This window comes from Macaca fascicularis, chromosome 1 (genome assembly GCF_037993035.2).
Source record: "Macaca fascicularis isolate 582-1 chromosome 1, T2T-MFA8v1.1".
NCBI lineage: Eukaryota > Metazoa > Chordata > Mammalia > Primates > Cercopithecidae > Macaca > Macaca fascicularis.
The window spans coordinates 182420290-182441174 of NC_088375.1; the positions used below are offsets into that span (position 1 = coordinate 182420290).

General features: G+C 42.3%; 1 protein-coding gene across 3 annotated transcripts in view; it reads right to left on the reverse strand.

Annotated features, from left to right (window-relative positions):
• The window catches only part of ZFYVE9 (zinc finger FYVE-type containing 9), a 203517-nt gene that overhangs the window by 39592 nt on the left and 143040 nt on the right, over positions 1-20885 (reverse strand). For all 3 annotated transcript variants that reach the window (XM_074006683.1, XM_045386337.3, XM_074006690.1), the window contains 3 exons: positions 19754-19978; positions 17453-17535; positions 7871-7975 (listed from right to left, as the gene is read on the reverse strand). In XM_074006683.1, the coding sequence (XP_073862784.1) occupies positions 7871-7975; positions 17453-17535; positions 19754-19978 (413 nt within the window). The remainder of the gene's footprint in view (positions 1-7870; positions 7976-17452; positions 17536-19753; positions 19979-20885) is intronic.

Sequence of the window (20885 nt, forward strand, 5' to 3'; positions counted from 1 at the left end):
TAATCTCAGCACTTTGAGGAGGCCAAGGTAGGAAGACTGCTTGAGCTCAGGAGTTTGAGACCAACCTGGGCAACATAGTAAGACCTCATCTCTACAAAAAAATATAAAAATTAGCTGCGTGTAGTAGTGCACACCTGTAGTCCCAGCTTCTTCAGGGGCTGAAGTGGGAGAATCCCTTGATCCCAGGAGGTGGAGGCTACCAGTGAGCTACGATAGCACCACTGCACTCCAGCCTGGGCAACACAGCAAGACCCTGTCTCAAAAGAGAAAACAATGATGACAACAAAAAACTAATCACATATTAGGAAATGCCCCAGAGGTAATTTTAGTTTTACTGTTCCATGAGACTTCAGTATTTAAGTGCATGTACCAGCTACGCCAGTGATCTGGTTACATACAAAAATGTGAATAGAACCACATACAATCACTTTAACTCATCAGCCCTAAAACTAAATTGGTAATTATTTAAACTAAAGTCTACAGTGCAGTGGTTAAGAGTAGGGACACGAGAATCAGACGCCTGGGTTTGATGGCAGCTCCACCATTTGCTAGCTGTATGATCATGGGCAAGTTACTTAAGTTCTCTGTGTCTTTTTTGCTTCTTTAAGAGATGGGGTCTTGCCATGTTGCCTAGGCTGGCCTCAAACTCCCGGGTTCAAGTGATCCTCCCACCTCAACCTGTACCTAGGACTATACACATACACTATGGCACCCAGCTAAGTTCTCTGTATCTTAATTTCCTCATCTGTAAAAAGGTACTTAGCATACTCATGTCATAGAGTTAGTATAAAGATACATATATGCTTAGAATAGTGCCTGATACATACTAAATAATATTTATTTATTATTAGTTAATACAATGGTGAAAATAATCTCATTGTAAGAACATGAGGCCTGGTGTGGTGGTGCAATCCGAGCACTTTGGGAGGCTGAGGTTAGCAGATCGCTTGAGCCCAGGAGTTCAAGACCAGCCTGGGCAACATGGGGAAATCCCATCTCTACTAACAGAAAATTTGGCTGGACATGAAGGTGTGTGCCTGTAGTCCCAGCTACTCAGGAGGCTGAGGTGGGAGTATTACCTGAGCCTGGGATGCAGAGGTTGCAGTGAGCCGAGATCACGCCACACTGCACTCTAGTTGGGCAATAGAGCAAGAACAAGACTCTGTCTCAAAAAATACATATATATGTAAGCCAGGTGACCTTAACCAACAAGGATCTTTAATGGCCTTGACAAAATAGGTTAGAAATTTTATATACAATGCTTATTTATTAAAATTTCCATGCTGTCAGAAGTACTATCTTCTAGCTTTCTAAGCTTAAAGTCTATCCTTAGTTCCTCCCTCTCTCCTCATTTTCCATATAGCCACCAAACTCAGTTTTCCAAAATCCTGCTTTCATTAAGTCACTTTTCCTGCTTAAGAATCTATAAAAGCTCTTTACAAATTATCATATTAAAATCTAAATTCATCTGAGTGGATTTTGAAGCCAGCAGTCTTAGTACAACCTCACATCCCACAAAGCCATCAGTCTGCTTTAACCCCCTCTTTGCTAGGCAGTTTGTTGTCTCCCATTTCCCTACGAGATATGCTCCTATGCTCCTTCCCTTCCTTTGTGTAGGCAGGTATCTATTCCCCTTTTCACTTAAGGTCTTTTCTGCCCCCCCCTTTTTTTTTTTTTTTTTTTTTTGAGACAGGGTCTCACTCTGTCACCAAAGCTGGAGTGCAGTAGAGAAATCTCAGCTCACTGCAGTCTCGACTTCCTGGGCTCAGGTGATCCTCCCACCTTAGCCTCCCAAGTAGCTGGGACTACAGGGCACATGCTACCATGCCTGGCTAATTTTTTGTATTTTTGTAGAAATGGGGTCTTGCCATGTCGCCCAGGCTGATCTTGAAATCCTAGGCTCAAGCAATCTGCCCACCTTGGCCTCCCAAAGTACTAGGATTACGAGCATAAGCCACCATGCCCCGTCTGCCCTTTTCTTTCTAGTGCCTAGGTATCATTCATTATCAATTTCAAATCTTTCATTCATCTAGTTATTTGGTGAACATTTATGAATATCTCCTACATGCAATGTGTTGGTTGCTCTTTTAAGGATTCAGGGTCAATAAGAAATTAAGAGACGTTCATGTCTATTCTGTTCATCTTCTAGAGATCTGCTTTCTCTGTACCTTTAGTATACTTGCAATAAATTTCACCACTTGTTTTCATATTGTTTTATCTATATTAGTTCTGTTTCATGTCTTCATCCAACAGATATTTCTGGCTCACCCACTCCATACTAGGGTGTTTGCTAATGATACCTGTGGTATATAAGATAGACATAGTAGAGAAAATAGACACACAACAAGGAATTACAAATGTACTGATTATTACAAATAGTATGCATAGAATTCTAGGAATGCATATAATAGAGAGAGTTACCCCAGTTGGGAGTTAAAGTATATTTGAAAAAATGTCATTTATGGTGACACCTGAATAATGAGTGGGGGTTAGGCAGGTGAAGAGTAGGGGAAGTATGAATCAATAAGGAACCAGCTCTGCAAAAGCCATGAAGCAAAAGAGCACACAATATGGGCAATAATAAGAAAGACTATGAGTATAAATGGAAAAAAATGAATGAGAGGAAAAGAAGAATATTGTGATTAAATACAATGTACAAGAAAATTATGGCCAGGTGTAGTGATGCCTGTAATTCCAGCACTTAGGGAAGCCAAGATGGGAGTATCACTTGAGCCCAGGAGTTCAGGATCAGCCTAGACAACATGGAGAAACCCTCTCTCTACAAAACAAAAAAATACAAAAATTAGCTGGGTGTGGTGGTATGTGCCTGTAGTCCCAGCTACTTAGGAAGCTGAAGTGGGAGGAGCATTTGAGCCCAGGAGGTTGAGACGGCAGTGATCCATGATTGTGCCACTGGGTGACACAAACTTAGCCTGGGTGACACAGGGAGACCCTGTTTCCAAAAAGAAAAGAAAAAAGAAATTACTTTTTCAACTACGAAATGGAATGATTAGACACAACACAATTTAACTGTATGGGATTGTGGGAGATAAAATTTTGTTGAGTTAAAATAAAAATTTAATTAGAAAGAAAATTCAGTTTGCTAAATCAGGTAAGAAAAATACCTGATACATAATCCATAAAACAAAATCTAATAAATGACAAGAAATACAGTTACTCTTTTAGAACAAAGGATTCTGAACCTGCACACCATAAATGGAGGTAGCAGAGTTCAGATAAAAACAGGTTATATGAATAGGAGCTGTTGTGAATGTGTCCAGTCAGTACTGAAATAACTATGGGGGCTGCACGTAGTGGCTCATGCCTGTAATTCTAGCACTTTGGGAGGCCAAGGTGGGTAGATCACCTGCAGTTAGGAGTCTGAGACCAGCCTGGCCAACAGGATGAAATCTCATCTCTATTAAAAATACAAATATTAGCTGGGTGTGGTGGTGTGTGCCTGTAGTCTCAGCTACTCAGGAGTCTGAGGTGGGAGAATTGCTTGAACCCTGGAGGCGTAGGTTGCAGTGAGCCAAGACTGTGCCACTGCACTCCAGCCTGGGTGACAGAGCAGGACTCTATCTCAAAAAAAAAAAAAGAAATAAATAACTATGAGGGCCTCATAGCTTTTACAGATATACTTGTACAAACAAAATTTCTAAACACACAGCGCTACCTCACAAACATCAAGGAGAGCAATATATGTTATTTGCTTGGGAATGACATCTGATCATCTAACTGTTACAGGATCCTTGGAGTGTTGCTTTTCTGGCTGGAAAGCTCTGTGGCCAGTGGTGCCTTTGCCCGAGTTTTGCTCAGGCCTGCTGTGCTTGTTCTGGCCACTCAGCCTGGCAGGCTGTGCTAGGCTTACACTACCAGCCTGGATCCCATGTCTGCCAAGCGTGAGCCAGGCATGGAGCAACAAGGGGTGTGTGAGAAAGCAAGTATGGGTTCCAGCCACTGCACAGTCAGGCATGCTGGCTGCTGCAGTGAGGCAGGTAGCTCCAGGTGCCGGCACAGGCCCTGGCTCTCTGCCAGGCCATGGCTGGACCAGGTGCACCGCAAGCAGCTTCCACAGCTGCCACCAGGGAATGTGGTGGCATTCGGGAGCTTGGAGACTTCAGTAACCACAGGGCCCCAAAGAGGGAGTCACAGCCCTGGCTCAGGGAGCTCCCAAGTTTGGACTCCCCAAGGGGCTGCAGCTCTTCTCTCCTTCTCTTCACTTGCAATGTGGCAAGCAAAGGGCATGTTTCAGCCTTGTTTGTCACAGCTCTTTCAGCCCTGCCATTCAGCAGGTCCCGAGTTCTTGTCCTGCATCCAGGAAGAATGAGGTATGCAGACAAGTGGAGGGTGAGCAAAGTGAAGGGGAGCTTTATGAGTGACATAATAGCTCAGAGGAGGCCCTGGAGTGGGTGGCTCCTCTCTACAGGCAGGTCGTCACATCGAGTATTCAGCTCTCAGCAGAGAGGTGGCCCTGGAGTGAACAGTTCCCTCTCTACAGCTGGTCATCTCAACGTCTGCAGGTCTCAGCAGAGAGGAGACCCTGGAGTGGGTAGCTCCTCTCTGCAGTTGGTCATCCTGGCGTCTGCTCAGCTCTGGCTGACCCCGGGGCTTTTATAGGCTTCGGAGGAGGGGAAGCGTGTGCCGACTGGTCCATGGGTGGCCATGGGCAGGCCAAGAAAAGGCACCACAAGTTCCTGCTACTGTCCATGGGACTGGTGGCCTGGCCCCCTAGCCATCAGGCCCTTCCTGGGCCTTCACTGGGGACCTGCCCCCTTCTGTTCAGGAACGTGTTTGCCTCCTGCTATTCATGGTACCCAAGCTGTAGGTTCCATAGGGTATCTGCAGGCCATCATCGAGCTGCACACATCCCCCTATCAGCTTCCCTCCTATGCTCGTCAGTGCCCAAGATCCGGAGGGGGCCAAGGTGGCAGGGCACTGGTGTGTCAGCACTGCCCCAACTTTGCTCTGAGATTGGAGTGGGTGCTGACAGTAGGGAAAAGCCAGACAGTAGGAGCAGGCATTTCCAGGCCTGTGAGGCAGGGGGGCCTTCCCAGGCACCCAAGAGTGCAAGGATGCCTGGGTCTGTAGCCACAACTTGGGTAGCTACAGCTGCACCTGGGAGGGTGGGGCTCCTGCCTGCTCCATGGAGCAGAAGGCCCAGGTCTGCAGCCATAACTTGGGAGGCTGCACCTCGGGAGGTCCCACCCCACCAACTCGGAAGGGGTGGGGCTCCCACTTGTCCCTGGCTCCTACAGGCTCCACGGAGTATGCAGCCCTGGCAGCAACTCCCTGCTGCAGCCAGCATGATGGCAGCAGCCACTCCAGCAGGCCACTGATGCCATCACTTTACTGGACAGCAAACTCTCAGAAAGCAGGCATAATGTTCTCTTTTTTTTTTTTTTTTTTTTTGGAGACAGAGTTTTGCACTTGTCACCTAGGCTGGAGTCCAATGGTGAGATCTCAGCTCACTGCAACCTCTGCCTCCTGTGTTCAAGCAGTTCTCCTGTCTCAGCCTCCCAAGTAGTTGGGATTACAGGCGCCTAGCTAATTTTTGTATTTTTAGTAGACATGGGGTTTCACCATGTTGGCCAGGCTGGTCTCAAACTCCTGACCTCAGGTGATCCACCCGCCGTGGCCTCCCAAAGTGCTGGGATTACAGGCGTGAGCCACCCCGCTTGGCCAGAAGGCCTAATGTTCTTACTCTCATCTTTATATTTCAAATCACAGAATATATTTAATAAATGTTTGTGAAATAGATAATAATATTTCAAATTTGAGAAATAAAATAGGTTTTCAAACCACAATCTCTTTTAAAACTCTTTAGGCCATGAAAGATTGCACTACTACACGCCAGCCGGGGCAACAGGGCAAGATCTGTGAACTACAAATAGTTCACTTCAAAGATTTGACTCTACCTAGTCTTATCTATTACTCCTTGATATTCCAAGGCAGGATTATCTAAATGCTGAAGACTGCTAGTTGTATCCCAGAAAAAAGTAAGCACAGCTACTATTTTCTAATATCCTTAAAAAAAAAAATCACATGGGGCCGGGCGCGGTGGCTCAAGCCTGTAATCCCAGCACTCTGGGAGGCCGAGGCGGGCGGATCACGAGGTCAGGAGATCGAGACCATCCTGGCTAACACGGTGAAACCCCGTCTCTACTAAAAAAAATACAAAAAACTAGCCGGGCGAGGTGGCGGGCGCCTGTAGTCCCAGCTATTCGGGAAGCTGAGGCAGGAGAATGGCGTAAACCCGGGAGGCGGAGCTTGCAGTGAGCTGAGATCCGGCCACTGCACTCCAGCCCGGGCGACAGAGCGAGACTCCGTCTCAAAAAAAAAAAAAAAAAAAAAATCACATGGAAAGTCATGGGTAAAAGCTTTCTTCACAGAGGTCGTTCTCATAATAATGCTGAGAACTGAGCTCACAAATCCAATAAAACATCTGTGTGATTCTACGTGCATACCAAGTACATAATGTATATTCAATGCATAAATGATTTAGTGACTAAATGAAGAAAAAAGGGAAGGAAAAAGGAAAAAAAAAAAAAAAAAAGAAAAGGAAGGAAAAATTATTTTATACAAAGAAACCTGGCTGGGCGCAGTGGCTCATGCCTGTAATCCCAGCACTTTGGGAGGCTGAGGCGGGTGGATCACCTGGGATCAGGAGTTCGAGACCAGTCTGGCTAACATGGTGAAACCTCGTCTCTACTAAAAATACAAAAATTAGCCAGGCATGGTGGCAGGTGCCTATAATCCCACCTACTTGGGAGGCTGAGGCAGGAGAATCGCTTGAACCTGGGAGGTGGAGGTTGCGGTGAGCCGAGACCGTGCCACTGCACTCCAACCTGGGTGACAGGGTGAGACTGTGTCTCCAAAAAAAAAAAGTGAAAGAAATCTAAGAAAGAAGTGGAATTATCACCCACTCTAATAAAACAAATTTTAATCATTATTATACCAAACTAAGTTTAAAAATAAAATCTCTTTAAAAGCCCAATAATTATCATTAGACATTTTACAACTGATTTTAAAAAATATTTAAATTCAAGAAAGACTTCACGTGCAAATAGGCAAAGAATATTTATATAATTCTGTTAATTGTGTATAGTATGCACAATTTCACTTTAGTTACAAAATATAGCTTAATTCAAAATGAATCATTTCCTTTTGGAACCTTATTTAAAGCCATTTTGGGACTTACACTAAGCTGTGTTTAAATATTAACAACAGTTAAAAATAATAAATATTGACCAGGCGCAGTGGCTCACGCCTATAATCCCAACACTCTGGAAGGCTGAACGGGGTAGATCACTTGAGGTCAGGAGTTCAAGTCTGGCCTGGCGAACATGGTGAAACCCCGTTTGTACTAAAAATACAAAAACTCAGCCGGCTGTGGTGGTGGGCACCTGTAATCTCAGCTACTTGAGAGGCTGAGTGAGGCAGGAGAATCGCTTGAACCCAGGAGGCAGAGGTTACAGTGAGCCGAGATCACACCATTGCACCCCAGCCTGGGCGACAGAGCAAGACTCCATCTCAATAAATAAATAAGTATTTATAGTAGGAGGGGGGACATTTTAAAAATCTCACCACTAATATTATAGATACGAGGCTAATTTCATGACCTAAATGCAAATCTAACACTAATTATCATAACATAAAAAGGTAAAATGACACATCCAATGAACAACTAGGTTACAAATTTGACATCTTGTCTTTCTGTAATGAAATTCCCCATAAATGAACTAAACCATACAATATGAACTGATTTCACTGTTAATTAATTATAAATAAAACTTATACATAATCATGCTTTTTTCACCTTCACTCATGTTTTCAACTATGAAAAATACGCCTTCATGGTAAATCTTACCTCATTGTATCTGTTGCTGGGAATTTTGATGCTGGTTTTCCGAACTTCCATATCAACCACCAAACCTTGAACTACTGGCAAGGTATACTGGTAATTTCTGAAGTCCTGCGCCAAAGCAGATTGAAGCAGAATAAAATAATTCATCAATGGTAGGGTTTAATTTATAGTAATAAAATTAACACAAATGGAAAAAATGTCAATATTGAAAGATCCTATTTATTTAAATAATAAGGAAATGTATAATGGAAGCCCCACTGTACATATTTTAGCTCTTCAGTTAGTCTTTAAACTCTTATAAGTAAACCAAACATTATCATATACCTCTTATACCAACATTAAAAAGTATTTTTGGGCCGGGCGGAGTGGCTCCACCTGTAATTCCAGCACTTTGGGAGACTGAGGCGGGTGGATCACAAGGTCAGGAGATCAAGACCCTCCTGGCTAATATGGCAAAACCCCGTCTCTACTAAAAATACAAAAAAAATTAGCCAGGCATGGTGGCAGGTGCCTGTGGTCCCAGCTACTCGGGAGGCTGAGGCAGGAGAATGGCATGGACCCGGGAGGTGGAGCTTGCAGTGAGCAGAGATCATGCCACTGCACTCCAGCCTGGGCGACAGAGCGAGACTCCATCTCAAAAAAAAAAAAAATTTTTTTTTGAATGTTTACCCTGCTTTACCAGCACTTAACATTGTCAATATTTATTTGTTAACTATCTGTCTCCTCCCTCTAAGGTGAAGATCCAAGAGAGTATAAATTCTCAGTTGTTTTGTTCTTGCTATATCTTTAATGCCTGGAACATCTTAGGCACTCAATTGAATATCTATAAGGAAACACATACACACTAACACACCATCTATCTGGTATTGGTGAAACAAAATGAGCAAGAGTGTTGGAGTCAAGGTCAAAGTAATAGCAAATGGCTAGATTTTATAGGTTCTTATAGGTCACCACGAGGACTTTTGCCTATAGGCTTCTGACCTGTTTTAACAGATCTGACTTCTCTGTAATGAATAGGCGGTAAGGGAGGAAGAATAGAAGAAAAGTTCAGATAAATACAATAAAAACAATCCAATAAAAACAATCCAGGTAGGAGATAGTGAGAGCTTAGTTTTTTTGTTTTTTTCTTGTTTTTTTTTTTTTTTTGATATGGAGTCTCACTCTGTTGCCCAAGCTGGAGTGCAGTGGTGTGATCTTGGCTCAGCACAACTTCCACCTCCAGGGTTCAAGCAATTCTCATGCCTCAGTCTCTCAAGTAGCTGGGATTACAGATGTGTGCCACCATGCCCGGCTAATTTTTGTATTTTTAGTAGAGACAAGGTTTCACCATGTTGGCCAGACTGGTCTTGAACTCCAACCTCAGGTGATCCAACCGCCACAGCCTCTCAAAGTGCTAGGATTACAGGCGTCAGCCATCGCACCTGGCCAGGATGTTAACAGTTTAAGAAGAGATAAGAAGTTGTCAGTTTCTAGATAGATAGGATGGATGGATGGATGGATGGATGGATGGATAGATAGATAGATAGATAGATAGATAGATAGATAGATAGATACAGAGAATTTATTTATTTATTTATTTTTATTTTTATTTTTTTTCCTAAGACAGAGTCTCGCTCTGTTACCCAGGCTGGAGTGCAGTGGCGCAATCTTGGCTCACTGCATCCTCTAGATAGATAGATAGATAGATAGATAGATAGATAGATAGATAGATAGATAGATACAGAGAATTTATTTATTTATTTATTTTTATTTTTATTTTTTTTCCTAAGACAGAGTCTCGCTCTGTTACCCAGGCTGGAGTGCAGTGGCGCAATCTTGGCTCACTGCATCCTCTGCCTCCCGGGTTCAAGCAATTATCCTGCCTCAGCCTCCCGAGTAGCTGGAATTACAGGCATGCACCACCAGGCCCAGATAATTTTTGTATTTTTAGTATAGAGATGGGGTTTTGCCATGTTGGCCAGGCTGGTTTCAAACTGCTGACCTCAGGTGATCTGCCCACCTTGGCCTCCCAAAGTGCTGGGATTACAGGTGTGAGCCACTGTGACCAGCCTGTTTCTAGACATATTTTAAAGGAAAATCTGACAATATTTGCCACCATGGATGTGGAATGTGAACAAATGATAAAGATGATTCTAAATTTTATAGCCAGGGCTACTAGAAGACTGGAACCACCATTTACTGAAATGTAGAATATGATGTGAGATGGAAGGTATTTCTAAGTAACTTGACTTCATTACTTGCAAAAAAAAAGCTCAAGAATATTGATATCCAGCACCCAACTGGTAAAATCACAATGTCTGGCAACCAATAAAAAAATACGAAACATGCAAAGAAGCAGGAAAATACAACTCAAAATAAGTTAAAAAAAAATCAATCCATGGAAACTGAGCCAGAACTTATACAAGATGTTAGAATTACCAAAGGCATTACAATAGTTATTATATTGTATTCTACATGTACAAGATGCTAAGCAGAGACATAAAAGATCTTAAAAGACCCAATCTTAGCAGTATAACTTCTAGAGATGAAAATTACAGTATTTGAGATTGTTTAAAAGATTGATGGAACTAACAGCAGCTTAAACACTCCAAAATAAAAGATTAGTGAAATTGAGAGCACAGCAATAAAACCCATCCTAAATGAAAACAGAGAGAAAAAAGACTGAAAAAGAAACAAAAAGAACATTACTAAGCCATGAAACAATTTCAAGCAGCCTGATATATATGTAATTGGAGTAATCTCCTTCAGGGAGAGAAAGGGATGAACAGAAAAAATATCACATGAAAACTATAAACCCATAGATTCAAAAAGCTCAATGAACCCCAAGTACAGGAAACATGAAAACTACACTATAGCACATTATAATAAATTTGCTTCAAACCTGTGATTTTAAAAAGCTTTTAAAACTACCCAGAGAAGGTCAGGCACAGTGGCTCATGCATATAATCCTAATACTTTGGGAGGCTGAGGTGGAAGGATGGCTTGAGCCCAGGAGTTGGAGACCAGCCTGGGAAACATAGTGAGACCCTGTCTGTATAAAAAATAAACAAAATTAGCTGGACATAGTGGCATGCACCTGTAGTCCCAGCAACTTGGTAGGCCAAAGGTTGGGGGGATCACTTGAGCCCTGCACGTCAAGGGTGCAGTGAGCCATGATTGTGCCACTGCACTCCAGCCTGGGCAACAGAGTGAGACCCTATTTCCAAAAAAAGAAAGAAAAAGAAAAACAACAGCAAGAAAAGAAAAAATTGTTATGTAGAAAGGAACAAAGATGAGACGGAAAACAATGCAAACCAGAAGACAGTGGAGCAATATCTTAAAAATACTCAAAGAAGAAAAATCAGGCTGAGCGCCGTGGCTCACACCTGTAATCCCAGCACTTTGATAGGCCAAGGCAGGAGGATCCCTTGAGGTCAGGAGTTCAAGACCAGCCTGGGCAACATAGTGAAATGCTGTCTCTACTAAAAATACAAACATTAGCTGGGCATGGTGGTGCATGCCTGTAATCCCAGCTACTTGGGAGGCTGATGTGGGAGCATTGCTTGAGCCCGGGAGGTGGAAGCTGCAGTGAGCCAAGATTGTGGCACTGCACTACAACCTGGGTGCAAGAGTGAGACTCTGTCTCAAAAAAAAAAAAAAAAAAAAACCCAAAAAACAAAAACCAAAACTCAACCTAGACGTCTCCATCCACCAAAAGTATCTTCCAAATATGAAGATCAACTAAAGATGTTGTTAGAAATACAAAAGTTAAAATAATTCATCAGCAGCAAACCTACACTGTAAGAAATATTATAGGCGATCATTTTGGCAGAAGGAAAATGATACTAGATGAAAATACAGAGTTATACAAAGGAACGAAAAACACTGAAATGACAACTAGATGGGTAAATCTACAAGATTTTTTCCTTTTTTTGAAATAGGGTCTCACTCTGTTGCCCAGGCTGGCGTGCAGTAGCACAATCTTGGCTCACTGCAACCTCTGCCTCCTGGGTTCAAGCGATTCTCCTGTCCCAGCCTCCTGAGTAGCTGGCATTACAGGCACGTGCCACCACGCCCGGCTAATTTTTATATTTTTAGTAGAGACGGGGTTTCACCATATCAGCCAGGCTGGTCTCGAACTCCTGACCTTGTGATCCACCTGCCTTGGCCTCCCAAAGTGCTGGGATTACAGGCATGAGCCACTGCACCCAGCCAAGATTTTTTTTTTCTTATTATTCTCTCTAAAAGACAGTGACATCAGCAAGATAGTTGACTGGAGTTGCCTAGCTCTTGCTCCCATCTACTCAACAAAAGGGACCAAAACAACTAATAAACAAACTATATTTCAACTGGAGTGGCTGTGGAAGTATGCTGGAGGCACCAGGAGGAATGCTGAAATTCCTGTGGAACACCAGATGCCCGGGATAGCACCACAGAGACGGGAGCAAAGCCTTCTGCCTCTGCCACACTGCCTCCCTGCAAGGAGTGGCCTGGAGTCAGGAAGGACCACTTCTAATGGGGAAAGGGTAAGCTGGGGACCCATGATCCCCATGACCATTGCAGCCGCCTGCATTCCTTGCTACAAGAGAGTCCCGCAGTCCTCACAAACCCTGAATCCAGTTTGTAGCTGCCTGCAGTTCACTGGACTATACTGCTCCAGAGTTGGAGCCCATGTCATACACCTCCCAGCCCCCATTCCCAGTCACAGCATGGTGCCATCTTGAAACTGGACCCTCTGCTAGAGTTCATCCTGCCTGGGGGTCAATTGCCACTGCATCTCTCCATCTCTGAAGCCCCACTGTCAGTCCATCACACACACAGGTAGCTGTATCACCACCATCTAGCTGCTGAGAGCCTAGGCCCAACAGAATGAGGGAGCCCTGGCACTGAACTCATATGGCACCTCCCTGCCCCAGGGAACAGGCAGACCTGTACAGTGGAGAAACCAACACACAGCTGGCTGGCCTGCTGTGCCCAGCTGGACAAGCAGCCTAGCATAATAAAGGCCATATGTGACAAACCCACAATTAACATCATACTGAATGGGAACAATGGAAATCTTTTCCTCAAAGATCAGGAACAAGATACAGACGCCCATTTTAATCACTTCTATTCAACATAGTCCTAGCCAGAGCAATTAGGCAAGAGAAAGAAATAAAAGGCATCCAAATTGGAAAGGAGACAGTAAAATTGTGCTTGTTTGCAAATGACATGACCTTATACATAGAATGTATAAGGTCAAGATGCCACCAAAAACCTGTTAGAGCTAATAAACAAATTCAGTAAAGTTGTAGGATACAAAATCAACACGTAAAATTAGTAGTGTTTCTATATGCTAATAAAAAATAAAGAAAACAATTCCATTTACAGTAGCTATAAAAAAAAAATAAGATACCTAGGAACACAGTTAAGAGGTAAAAGATCTTTACAAGGAAACCTATAAAACACTAACAGGCCGGGCGCGGTGGCTCAAGCCTGTAATCCCAGCACTTTGGGAGGCCAAGACCGGCGGATCACGAGATCAGGAGATCAAGACCATCCTGGCTGACACGGTGAAACCCCGTCTGTACTAAAAAATACAAATGGGAGAAAATTTTTGCAATCTACTCATCTGACAAAGGGCTAATATCCAGAACCTACAAAGAACTCAAACAAATTTACAAGAAAAAAACAAACAACCCCATCAAAAAGTGGGCAAAGGATATGAACAGACATTTCTCAAAAGAAGACATTCATACAGCCAACAGGCACATGAAAAAATGCTCATCATCACTGGCCATCAGAGAAATGCAAATCAAAACCACAATGAGATGCCATCTCACACCAGTTAGAATGGCGATTATTAAAAAGTCAGGAAACAACAGGTGCTGGAGAGGATGTGGAGAAATAGGAACACTTTTACACTGTTGGTGGGATTGTAAACTAGTTCAACCATTATGGAAAACAGTATGGCGATTCCTCAAGGATCTAGAACTAGATGTACCATATGACCCAGCCATCCCATTACTGGGTATATACCCAAGGGATTATAAATTATGCTGCTATAAAGACACATGCACACGTATGTTTATTGCAGCACTATTCACAATAGCAAAGACTTGGAATCAACCCAAATGTCCATCAGTGACAGACTGGATTAAGAAAATGTGGCACATATACACCATGGAATACTATGCAGCCATAAAAAAGGATGAGTTTGTGTCCTTTGTAGGGACATGGATGCAGCTGGAAACCATCATTCTTAGCAAACTATCACAAGAACACAAAACCAAACACCGCATGTTCTCACTCATAGGTGGGAACTGAACAATGAGATCACTTGGACTCGGGAAGGGGAACATCACACACCGGGGCCTATCATGGGGAGGGGGGAGGGGGGAGGGATTGCACTGGGAGTTATACCTGATGTAAATGACGAGTTGATGGGTGCTGACGAGTTGATGGTTGCAGCACACCAACATGGCACAAGTATACATATGTAACAAACCTGCATGTTATGCACATGTACCCTAGAACTCAAAGTATAATAATAAAAAAAAAAAGAAACAAACAAACAAACAAACAAACAAAAAAACTAGCCGGGCGAGGTGGCGGGCGCCTGTAGTCCCAGCTACTCAAGAGGCTGAGGCAGGAGAATGGCGTAAACCCGGGAGGCGGAGCTTGCAATGAGCTGAGATCAGGCCACTGCACTCCAGCCTGGGCGACAGAGCGAGACTCCATCTCAAAAAAAAAAAAAACAAAAAAACAAAACACTAACAAAGGAAATTGAAGAGAATACAACTAAATGGAAAGAGATTCCATGTTCATGGATTGGAAGAATTAATACTGTGAAAATGGCCATACTACCTAAAGCAATCTACAGATTTAATGCAATCTCTATCAAAATGCCAATGACATTCTTCACAGAAATAGAAAAAAAAAACCTTAAAATTCTTATAAAACCACAAAAGGCCTCAAATGGCCAAAGCAGTCATGAGCAAAAAGAACAAAGCTAGAGATATCACACTACCTGACCAAATATACTACAAAACTATAGTAACCAAAACAGCATAGTAGTGGCCAAAACAAATACATACACCAACTGTACAGAATAGAAGGCCCATAAACGAATTTGCACACCTACAGCCAACTGATTTTCGACAAAGGTGCCAAGAACACACACTGCAGAAAGGACTCTCTTCAATAAACAGTACTTGGAAAAGTGGATATATCCACATGCAGAAGAATGAAACTAGATCCCCTTCTCTCCCCATATACAAAAATCAACTAAAAATGGATTAAAGTCTTAAATATAAAACCCAAAACTATGAAACAATTAGAAGAAAACAGGGCAAATGCTTCACAATATTGGGCTAGGCAAGGAATTTTTAGATAAGATCCCAAAAGCACAGGCAGTAAAAGCAAAAATAAACAAATGGAATTACATCAAACTAAAAAGATTTTGCATAGAAAAGGAAACTATTAACAGTGAATACACAACCTACAGAAATGGGAGAAAATATCTGCAAACTATACATCTGAAAAGGAGTTAATATTCAGAATATATAACAAACTTAAGAGCAAAAAGACAACCCAATTAAAAGATAGGCAAAAGGCACTTCGGGAGGCTGAGGTGGGTGGATCACTCGAGGCCATGAGTTTGAGACCAGCCTGGCCAACATGCGTCTCTACTAAAAATACAAAAATTAGCTGCGCATGGTGTTTCGTGCCTGTAATTCCAGCTACTGGGGAGGCTGAGGCACAAGAATTGCTTGAAGCCAGGAGGTGGAGGTTGCAGTGAGCCGAGACTGCACCACTGCACTCCAGCCCAGGCGACAGTGCGAGACTCCATCTCCCATCGCCAAAAAACAAAAAAAAAAATTTAAAAAAATAACTGGAACTATAGCTTTTAAGCCTGACAGATGAGGAAATCACCAAACCTACTCCTCAAAAAGCAACCAAAAAGCTGTATAAGTGGTTTAAAGAGAACCATTTCAGTGCTCTGGAATTAGATCAAAGGCATACAACATTAAGAAGCATTTTGGCTGGGCATGGTGGCTCATGCCTATAATCCCAGCACTTTGGGAGGTTGAGGTGGGCGGATCACCTGAGGTCAGGAGTTTGAGACCAGCCTGGCCAACATGGTAAAACCCTGTCTCTATGAAAAAATACAAAAAATTAGCCGGGCGTGGTGGCGGGCACCTGTAATCCCAGCTGCTCTGAGGGCTGAGGCAGGAGAATCTCTTGAACCTGGGAGGTGGAGGTTGCAGTGAGCCGAGATTGCGCCACTGCACTCCAGCCTGTACAACAGAGAGACTTCGTCTCAAAAAAAAAAAAAAAAAGTGTTTTTTTCATGAAAACTACTGAACTCTGAATTGAGTCTGTGACTTTCTTGCCTGGGGCTGCCCCCTAGCCCCATTAGGCAGTTAGGTAGTTCAACTAGGGCAAGGTAGCTTGTAAAAACAATAAGCTTTGCAGCCAGGAGCAGTGGCTCACGCCTATAATACCAGCATTTTGGGAGGCTGAGGCAGGTGAATCATTGAGGCCAGGAGTTTGAGATCATTCTGGCCAACATGGCAAAATGCTCTCTCTATAAAAAATACAAAAATTTGCTGGGTGTGGTAGTGTGCTCCCATAGTCCCAGCTACTCAGGAGGCTGAGGCATGAGAATTGCTGGGAGGTGGAGGTTGCAATGAGCTGAGATTGTGCCACTGCATTCCAACTTGGGCAACAGAGTGAGACTCTGTGTCAAATAAAATAAAACAAAACAAACAAAAAAATGAGCTTTGCTACTTGAAGGAGTTTACTTGCTATGGAACATTGTCAAAGTGGTAATCTCAGTGGTTACTAAAAAGGGAGGCTCAGTAGATTGATTAGCTTGAGTTCACTAAACCTGTTTGGGGTAAGTTCTGGGAGATGTGACAACCATAGGTAGCTTCATAAACTGTTTATTTAATATCCAGATATCCAGGATTGATCCTAGTCTGTGCATATATGCAGCGGAGAACTTAGTGGACTCAAGCCAACCAATATTCTTGGCCAACAGAGTCAGAACCTGTGCATGTGTGTAGGAGACATGAGAGAGCCCAGAAGAAAGGAAAACAATGAAGTTTAAATTCCAGTCCATATTCAGATCCATCAGCAGAGAGCAGTAGCCTTACTGGCTTGGGGTATCTGGGTACAATCTCTGACCAATCTCTGCTTGGATAATAACCTATATAGACACAAGAGAAACTCATAGAATGCCAGTCTTAAAATAAAAACAAGACAGAATGCTAGGTGTTTTATTTACATATTACTTCTAGTCCTCACAATAATTCTGCAAGGTTAGACAGTAAGTGTATAATCAGGCACTGGAATCCTGTACCATTTCACTTCATGTTTGCAAAAGAGTATATATATATGTGTATGTGTATATATATGTATATATTTATATATATGTATATATGTATATATGTGTGTGTGTATATATATATGTGTGTATATATACTGTTCTTTATCTTCAGCATAAATCTTTACCTGCCTGAAGCAGCTTGGGCACAGCTACCAAGAAAATAATAAACTTGCTTTCTTCTTTCTCCCATATAAACTCCAGTAAGGACAAAGGAAAAACAATTCCCGACTTACTGCAAGAAGATTCATGATGGTATGCCCCGTCTCTCCAAACAATGGCTTCCGAAATCTGACACTGAATAGTGGGCATGGATAAACTATGGAAATGAGAAATGATCAAACTTAAGTTTGGCAACATAAAACTTTGGTAAAAGAGATTTCATGACTAACACAATTTTCAAAATATAATTGTAATGGCTCATTAGAACATATCAAATTTTGGGCTCAAAAACTATTTGGCATGGTAGCAGACAAATCCTAAGCCACATTAAGTCTTCTGATAACCAGAATAAGCCTTTTGACGTAAATATTTCAAAAATGGCACACAATAGCCAGACACAGTGGCTCATGCTTGTAATCCCAACACTTTGGGAGGCTGAGGCAGAAGGATCACCTGAGCCTAGGAGTTTGAGACCAGCCTGTGCAACCTAGGGAGACCCTGTCTCTACAAAAAACAAACAAAAAAATTAGCTGAGTGTGGTAGCATGCACCTGCAGTCCCACCTACTTGGGAGGCTGAGAGGTAGAAGGATGGCTTGAGCCCAGGAGGTCGAGCCTACAGTGAGCCATGACTGTGCCACTGCACTCCAGCTTTGGTGACAGAATGAGACCCTGTCTCCCCTCCAAAAAAAACCCCACAAGGTTAGGGAGCAATCTTCTTCAAACTGAATTGATACAATCCAGGAAAAAAAAATCTCCTGATTCCTCTGTGGTCAGTAAGTTTAAGAGTTCCCTTTTTTTTTCCCCAACACATTTAAGAGTTCACTTTTTTTTTTTTTTTTTTTTTTTGAGACAGAGTCTCACTCTGTCGCCCAGGCTGGAGGGCTGGAGTGCAGTGGCATGATCTCCTGACATAAGAAGGTTCAAGTGATTCTCCTGCCTTGGCCTCCCCAGTAGCTGGAATTACAGGCATGTGCCACCAGGCCCAGCTAATTTTTTTTGTATTTTCAGTAGAGATGGTATTCACCATGTTGGCCAGGCTGGTCTCAAACTCTTGACCTCAAATGATCTGCCCGCCTCAGCTGCCTTTCAAAAGTGCTGGAATTAGAGGCATGAGCCACCGCACTCAGCCAAGAGTTCATTCTTCTATACTCCTAACCAGGATCCTCCTTAGGAGAGGCAAATCACAGGCTGGCTCATCTCTTGAACTTTATGGTTTGAAACGTCTGCATAAAACAGGAAGATACACATGTTGTTCTTCTGCACACAATCTTTCCCTTTCCCTGATTCATTTAGCTGATTCATATACCACCTTCAGAGTTAATCCAGAGGCACTCTGGTCCAAGAAAATTGAAAGTCCAACTATTCCTTCATTCCTGGTCAAGTTAGAGCCCGTCTTGGAGCTCCCAATGAACTTAACTTTGAGCACAGGTTTTAACACAATATACTGCTATAATCATGATTTCTGTATGTATTCCTTATAAAAGTTCCCAAGAGCCTATAATCACATCTTAGCTATTTCAGAATTCCCAGGATTCAGGATATATGGGAGGTCTTTATTAAATTCTTACTGAATTAATAAATAATTGGTGAAAGAATGAAATTGACTTGCTGAGAACACAGTTTTATGGTTTATAAAATAATGTTTCATTTATTCTCTCATTGGATCCTGTTAACAATCCAATATAAAATAAAAATCAAGCATTATTATTTCCAGTTTACAAAAGAAACACAATCAGAGAACTTGAGTGACCTGCCCAAAGTTACGGAGCTTATAAGAGGCAGAGTTGAGAATCTTACTCAAGTGGTCTGATTCCTAGCACAGGGCACTTTTAATTAGATGGAACTATAAAATTTAAAATCAAGCTTGCATTTAACCATTAATGTCTTTTTAAAAATCACATCTTAGTTGCACTGCTAGAGCCATGGGCAAGGAAGCTCTTCTTCTGTAGCATATTCCTTACCAACTGAGAGTGGTTTCCATTTCACTAGCTTCCAGTATGTTAAATAAAATATAATTGATCATAACTGTTTTCCAACCAAGTGACAAAGAATATGCTCATCATATACAGATGCTACAAAAAATAAAGTTATTTAAGTTCAAATTCATTTTTCTAAAGATGATCATGTTTTTTATCAATGAACTATAAAAGCAGTAAGTTTACAAGGTATACATAATCAACTTCCTCATTCGTTATTTTCAGTGCTTCCCATTACGCCCAATATACGCAGACAATGGCCAAATTTAGTTTAGCTATTTCAAAAGACTATTTCTGCTGAATTATATCACCAAACAGAGGGCTCTGAATATTTCAGGCATTATTTAGTCATCATGCCTTGGTCATGTGGCTTTGAAAAACGTGTTTTTATTACTTACGTCGATATTCAGCTCCAAGTCTCAACATCAGACGGATAGGAAATACTTTAGCCCAAGGAGTTTCCCATTTCTGGATAAGAATCCCAAACAAGTAAGGTGGGGTTGGGAGTACTAGGTCTTGCAGTGACTGGTAGGTAGATGTCACATATAAGAATCCACCGTGTTCTTTACTGCCAAGGAAACTTTGACTGAAGAAGGAATGTCCCAAGTTGCTCACCACATTCCCTAAAAACAAAAAAGTTCGTTACTTTGTATCAATAAATTAATCATATTTTTCTTTTCTTTCTTTTTTTTTTTTTTTTTTTGGGAGATAGAGTCTGGCTGTCGTCCAGGCTGGAATGCAGTGGCACAACCTTGGCTCACTGCAAGCTCCACCTCCTGGGTTCACCCCATTCTCCTGCCTCAGTCTCCCGAGTAGCTGGGACTACAGGCACCCGCCACCATGTCCGGCTAATTTTTTTGTATTTTTAGTAGTGACGGGGTTTCACCATGTTAGCCAGGATGGTCTCAATCTCCTGACCTCGTGATCCACCCACCTCAGCCTCCCAAAGTGCTGGGATTACAGGCGTGAGCCACCGTGCCCAGCCAATTAATCATATTTTTAATAAACATTATTATGCAACACTGGGCTGGATGGACATTACCAAACAGTAATTCCCAATCTTTCACTATGAAAGACTTACATTTAAAAAGCTGATTTTTAAATACATGGCATTTATTAAATGAAAATTTGGTTTCCAATTTTATCAGGGCTTCTAAAGAGCATAAACTAAGTTACATTATCACACTGTTGAAGTTTGTCTAGATAAAAGCCAAAAATATTAATGCCTTCCTTGGTTAAATTGTATAGCTTTACTGTATGAATTGCTTTAGAGGTCTCAAGAATATCGCCTCAAAGGTCATAAAGAAATATTCAAGGCCGGGAGCGGTGGCTCACGCCTGTAATCCCAGCACTTTGGGAGGCTGAGGCGGGTGGATCACGAGGTCAAGAATTCCAGACCAGCCTGACCAACATGGTAAAACCCCGACTCTACTAAAAATACAAAAATTAGTCGGGTGTGGTGATGTGCACCTGTAATCCCAGCTACTCAGGAGGCTGAGGCAGGAGAATCGCTTGAACCTGGGAAGTGGA